This window comes from Asparagus officinalis, chromosome 2 (assembly GCF_001876935.1).
Source record: "Asparagus officinalis chromosome 2, Aspof.V1, whole genome shotgun sequence".
Taxonomy (NCBI): Eukaryota; Viridiplantae; Streptophyta; class Magnoliopsida; order Asparagales; family Asparagaceae; genus Asparagus; species Asparagus officinalis.
Window position 1 is genome coordinate 40,593,445 of NC_033795.1, and position 6,749 is coordinate 40,600,193.

The 6,749-nt window shown below is 35.9% G+C and overlaps 1 protein-coding gene across 3 annotated transcripts; it reads left to right on the top strand.

Annotated features, from left to right (window-relative positions):
- LOC109830696 lies at positions 3,489 to 6,692 on the top strand. 3 transcript variants are annotated; one of them, XM_020398051.1, is made up of 3 exons: positions 3,489 to 6,403; positions 6,499 to 6,587; positions 6,664 to 6,692. In XM_020398051.1, exon 1 carries the CDS (start codon positions 3,787 to 3,789, stop codon positions 6,391 to 6,393), a length of 2,607 nt encoding a protein of 868 aa, XP_020253640.1. In that variant the 5' UTR covers positions 3,489 to 3,786; the 3' UTR covers positions 6,394 to 6,403; positions 6,499 to 6,587; positions 6,664 to 6,692. The 3 variants fall into 3 exon arrangements, with proteins under 3 accessions (XP_020253640.1, XP_020253639.1, XP_020253641.1); XM_020398050.1 differs by having other exon boundaries at positions 3,489 to 6,587; XM_020398052.1 differs by lacking the exon at positions 6,664 to 6,692 and having other exon boundaries at positions 3,489 to 6,460; positions 6,555 to 6,657.

Consider the following 6,749-nt stretch of genomic DNA (forward strand, 5'->3'; position numbering starts at 1 on the left):
AAATTAAGAATTATAAGAAAAGAGAATATAATAAGAATATGAGAAAAATATAAAATTTATATTTCCATTCAAAAAGAATTTTAATTTATATACAATTAAAGAAAATTTATTATATATATCTACAGTAAATAAATAAAAGATTCAATACTTAAAAAGACATCAGAGTTTGCAACTACAAAGAAAATCAAGTAAATCTCTTCATACTTACTTTCTCCATCTAAAAATGGATAACATAGTTTAAGAAGCATTTATGTTTAACCCTTCTTTTCTCAACTTTTTATTTAACAGAAAAATTCCCATAAGTTTTAACCCTTTGCTCTAATGAGCCATTAATCATCATTTTTTTGGGTTTAAACTAAGCCCCTTTTGCCTCTCTGTTGTAAGAACCCATAACTTTTTTTTTTTTTTTTTTTTTTTTTTAAGAACCCATAACTTTTTTTTTTTTTTTTTTTTGCTTTCTAACTCATAGATTTTTGCTCCATTTTTTGGAGAAATCGACATATTTTCTTGTTAACTTAGGGATTTTATTTAAAAAAAAAAGAAAGGTGAGGGCATCTTCGAAAAAAGGAGTAAATTCAGAGGGCTTAGCTGTCAAAAAAAGAAAATTTAGAGATTCTTACAAGAGAGGGGTAGAACGTGAGGACTTCTTTGTTAAAAATCGAAAGTTGAATTTTCTCATTGTTTATCGATTGCTTCAATTGGCAGAGGCTCCAAGTCATATCATAATTATTCGAGTTTCATAATAAATGGAAACTAGAATTTCAATAAAATGGGGAAAAAAACCAATCTGATAATTAATTAAAGTAATCCCACCAGATTGCTTCTTTAGGCCTTCACTTGATTTCAGCTAGGTTTTGACTTGAAAGATTCTAGAGTTTTTTTTTTCACTGACATTTCTATCTAGATATTTTAGGATACCTCCAGCTTGTGGAGGGTCCTATAGTGAAATAATAAACTATTAATTAAAAAATTCCTCTTTTAACTTTATTTCTCTAGTTCCTAATAATTACTATTATGGGGCTACTTCAATCGACTTGGTTAACTTTTTTTTTCCGACTTGGTGATTTCCGAGCCCAAAAAAAAAAGTATGGACTTCACTCTAGTATAAATAAATAGAAATCACTTAATTTAATTCAAAAATTAAATAATTAGCCCGTTGCTTTTGGAATCCAAAAGTATGCATGACATATAGCCTTATCCCTTTAGAAAAAGAATGGTACCAACATTTTGTTTTCCAATTGGTAAATATAGAATTTGATTATGGAAGATTACATGCTTCCTTTTGCAAGGAAAAATCTAATGTATTTAGTCCGTTAGTTTGAACTAATTGACGACCCTTTGATTGTCCTATTTGACTGGTGAAAATCTACATTTGAGGTTGCCTAAAAATAAAATAGGAAATATTAGATTCACGAGTTCATACTAGGATTTTAGAGTGGGATTTATAGATTCAAGTCGGCGATCGTGGAAGACCCCTTTACTTGAGTATGGGATAACTTTTTTTTTGAAAAATGATACAGGCACACCCTCAGGCACACCACCAACCACACCCCCTCTCTATCTACAGTGCATGGGGCTTCACATCAGATTTTTTTAAAAAATTTGATGTGGGATCCCCTGCACTGTAGATAGAGAGGGAGTGTGGTTGGTGGTGTGTCTGAAGGTGTGCCTGTAGCGCTTCCCCTTTTTTTTAGGGAGTACCTGTGTCATCATCCTAATGGGCAAGGTAGTTATGAAAGTCACTTGGTTAAGAAATCCACATAAAACTCTTTTTGAATATTAGGGGATGTTCGTTTGGCAAAAAAAACTGGTAAATCAAAAAATAGGAAACCTAATTCCTATTATAATTATTTTGAAGTTGTTTGGTTGGCTTAAAAAAGAAGGAAATTATAGAATAGGAGATGAGATGAGTTGTCACCTTATTATTGGATGATGTGAGTGATTTTTTAAAAAACTTATTTTGAGGTTGTTTGGTTGGTTAAAAAAATAAGAAAATGAATTGGAGGTATATTATTGAATGATGTTTTGAGGTTGTTTGTGTTTGGTTCGTTTTTAAAAATAAGAAAATAGATGAGATGAGATGAGTTGGAGGTATATTATTGGATGATGTGACACGTACTTAAGAAAATTGATTTCTTGTTTTTTTTTTTTTAGGAAATGGATAGAAAGGAATGTTTAATGAGATGAGATGAGTTGTCATAATATTATTGGATGATGTGTGTGATTTTTAAAAATAAGATAAAATGAGATGTGATGAGTTGGATGATGTGACACATTTCTTGTGTTTGGTTTATTTTTAAAGGTAATAAAGAAGATGAAATGAGATGAGTTGAAGGATAAAAATAATATTTTATTGGATGTTGTGGGTGAGTTGTAGGGATGGAAATGGATAAAAATATTATTTTATTGATTTTCTTGTACCGGTTTTCTTTTCTTGGTTTTTAGGAAACCAACCAAACAGCCCCTTAAGGATATTGTATGATTTGACTCAATCATCCCTTATTTAAAAAGATAGCCATAGAGCTAGGTTGGGCTAGAGCGAGTCATGATTTGAACTGAGGTCAGTCCATCATTCACGGTCCACCACTGCCTTAACCAGGCTTGTTGATCGAGCTAAGAGCTGTATTTTGATAATACAACTTAGTGCATATGTCCTACACATGATAAAGTGAGTCAATTACTTAGTTGCTGAGCCAAATGCTTATGTGGTGTGGTTCGCCTAATTCAAATATCAAATCTAAGTTTTATGCATAACTACATTCAAATTTTTGACTACTAACCTAGAATCTTATAAAAATGCACTTCAATTTTTACCACTCAATTAAAAAAAATTGTGAGAAAAACAGTTCTGTACAAAAGGAACAACTTGCCTTTAACTTTATGAATGAAGCTCTTCAAAAAGAAAAAAGATTTTTTATTTCTAAAAACAAGATTTTAAATAATAATAAAATGCCCAATTTTTTACTTTCTGACACTTGGCAGATTTTAAAAGGAGAAATTTTTAAAAGAGTCATTTTTCAATTTTATTGGGCAGAATCGACCCCATGAGAAAAAAATTAGCAAAACCGACCGAAAAGGGTCGGTTTTGCAACCAGCTCTATTATCGAGCTGCACGGGACTAGTAATCCCGTGCAGTTCGCCTACCCCCGTGATCCTTCTTTCATTCGCTCTTCGACACCTCGTGACCACCCTCCCCCGCAAAAAAGAACCCTAGCCCTAGAAAAGGGTCGGTTTTGCAACCAGCTCTATTATCGAGCTGCACGGGACTAGTAATCCCGTGCAGTTCGCCTACCCCCGTGATCCTTCTTTCATTCGCTCTTCGACACCTCGTGACCACCCTCCCCCGCAAAAAAGAACCCCATCGACCCCCACCGACCCCACACCCTCAGGTGTGATTTTTTTTAATTTTGCTGTTAATTTTTGAGAGGGATATTCATCAAATTTTGCTAGAATTGGGTGAATAATGTGATTTGGGAGGTAGGGTTTAGTTTAGCAATTATTTACATATGAGAGGGTTTAGCAATTATTTACATATGAGAGGGTTTAGCAATTATTTTTGAGAGGGATACTCATCAAATTTTGCTAGAATTGGGGGAATAATGTTTTGGCTGTTAATTTTGCTGTTAATTTTGCTAGAATTGGGTAGGATTAGTTTTTATTTTGTGCAATAGGATGAATAATGTGATTTGGGAGTTAGGGTTTAGTAATTATTTACATATGATGAATAATAATTAGGGGTTTAGCCATTATTTGGAATTTATTCAGATATTAATAGATTATTTGCATATGATGGACTGTGTATTTTCAGTTTCGATGACGAACTCCATATCCATTATTTGTTTCTTTAATGGGAGCCTCGGCGTCGGAGTGAATAATTTGCCGGTGTATGATGGAGGTTCTCGGAAAATGTTCATGCTATCTAAGTCGTGTAATTTTGATGGAATGACTAGGGAAATACACAGAGTTACTAAAATTAAGAAAGAAGAATATACAATTAAGGTGTTCTTCAACTGTCCTATAAATGAGAGTAGAACTATTGCCGTGGAGATTACCGAAGATGAGGAATTGAATGACATGAAACAATTAGTCGAGAAGCAAGCGTCAATTGAGTTGTTTATTGAGAAGTATCCGATTCAGGAATTTGCCCAAGTTTCACGACCTCAAGGAGAGTTTTCTCGGATGCTTGACTTAGACAACGAGTCGATTGGTTTTATGACATCTCCAAGTCAAGAGCCATGGTCTCAACCACAACGTTTAAGTGAGTATTCTATCGGTGGGACGTCAACTAATATATTTAACGACGCTTCAGGTCATGTTACGGGTTACCCACCAGTCGGAGCAATTATAGAAGATGAAGCAGATGATGATTCAGATCATTTTGAAGAAGATGGCGTGCAAATTGATAGCATGCATGTGGCAGCTGGAATAGATGATGACGCCCGTTGGATGGAGCAATTTAACGTTAACAATGATTATGTGGAAGCTGAAGATCCGTTGCCCGACGAGTTTCATAATGAGGATTGGATAAATACTTCTCAAGCTGGATTTGTTGATGTTGGGCCAAATTTACAACGACCTGAGGACTTCACTTTTAAAAAAGGGGATCTATTCGAGAACAAGGAGGCACTGATTTTTGCAATCCGAGAATGGTCCATCAAGAATCGGGTCAAATTAAAGCCGGTAAAAACTAATGCAACAAACTACAATGTGAAATGCTTCTTTAACGATAAGAATGAAGTAGAGAATGCAAATGAGCAAGATGAGAGAAATAAAAAATGTCCTTGGTTGCTAAATGCCGCTGTGAGAAAATCATCAAATGGGCAATTTGTAATATGTAGATATTGCGGACTTCATACATGTTGCAACCCGTCGGTGGATGTCGATGATTATTCTGCATCTTCTTCTTATATATGTAAGCTAATTATGCCTGAAGTTAGAGCTGAACTTGATCTGAATGCAAGTCAGATATTTCAGAGGGTATATGACATGCGGGGGATTAAGATATCTAAATATAAGGCATATGATGCAAGGAGGAAAGCGTTGTCTAAAATTTTTGGAGATTGGGAAAAATCATATGAATTACTTCCACAGTATCTTGAAGCTATCAAACGAAATAATCCGGGTACTGAATACGAAATATTATCCGAAGAGATTGCACCGGGTATGGAGAGGTTCACTCGCGTGTTTTGGGCATTTGGTCCTGCTATTAAGGGCTTCACTTTTTGTCGTCCGCTATTGAGCATTGATGGTACACATTTATATGGAAAGTACAAAGGCGTGCTTCTTGTAGCGACCGGTGTAGATGCAAATGGCGGGTTATTTCCTCTAGCATTTGCAGTCGTGGAGGTGGAGGATACGTCTAGTTGGAAGTGGTTTTTTGAACTTATATACAAGTGGATTCCAAGTGTCCGTGCGCCAAGAATAATTACCTTTATTTCGGATAGGATGAAAGGAATTATAAGGGCGTTACATGAGGGTTTTAGTGCACCACATCACCATCGATATTGTTTAAGGCATATAAGAGATAATTTCAAGAAAAAACACGGTGAGATTAATTTGCAAAATCTTTTGTGGCAAGCCGGGTGTGCGACCGACACATTAGTGTATGAACATTGCAGGGAGAAAATCAAGTCTTTGTCATTAGATGCACATAATTGGATTGAAAATAACTTGAAGCCTCAATTCGAGCATCGGTGGGCATTATGTAAGGATGAGGGTGTGCGGTTTTGCATGATGACGACTAATTGCTCCGAGAGCTTTAACGGCGTTCTTAAAGGAGCACGAGCTATGCCAATACAATCTTTGGTTGCGAGAACATTCTATAGACTAAACGCATACTTCAACAAAAGGCGTGGTGATGGCATAGACTGGACAACACGTTACACACCAAAAAATGAGTCCATTTTGCATAGAAGAATTGAGGCAGCAAGATCATGTCAAATTACTGTATTCAACGACAACGAATGGCAGGTACAAGATTGTGACGGTATCTACACCGTTAAACTATTTGATGTTGATTGCACTTGCACATGTAACATACCACAACTCCAAAAAATACCCTGTGCACATGTGCTTGCGGCTTCTTCTAATCAGCCGGGAGGTGCTAGAATTCCCAGAAATCGGTATTGCTCGCCTTGGTATTCAACAGCTCACTATCAAAAGACATATAGTGAGAGTTTTCATCCACCTGATGATAGTCGGTATTGGCCTGAATATAATGGACCACATATAGTTCCACCTCAGTACCGGAGACAAGCAGGTCGACCACGATCTGTGCGAATTAGGGGAACCATGGATCAAGGGCGAGAAGGAGTGGTCAAGCACAAAAAATGTAGTCTTTGCAAACAACCGGGACATACTCGACCTCGTTGTCCATCTAGACACAATAGATAGCAACTAATTGGTAATTTATATCATTTTTTTATTTTTATATACTTTAATAAAGAAACTGAATTACTATATGATTGATTATTAACATGTGTATAATTATATGTGCAGGTTTGTACACCATGGATCCTGGGCCGGTTAGTGATGAGGTCTTATATGACCAGGCTCAGCATCGTTCACATATTATATCCTGTACAGAGGTAATTCAGTTACTTTATAATTGTAATATTTGCATTTACATAATATTGCATTCTTATACTATCATTGTCTATACAGAGAGGTCCGAGTATCGTTATGGTTGATCAGTGTTGTAAAAAGCGGCAAAAAGCGGGGCTATCGCGGCGCAAATCGCGGAAGCGGGG

Bases quoted from the DNA above. Each gene is read 5' to 3' on its own strand.
- LOC109830696 (XM_020398050.1), top strand. From the start codon at position 3,787: ATGATGGACTGTGTATTTTCAGTTTCGATGACGAACTCCATATCCATT.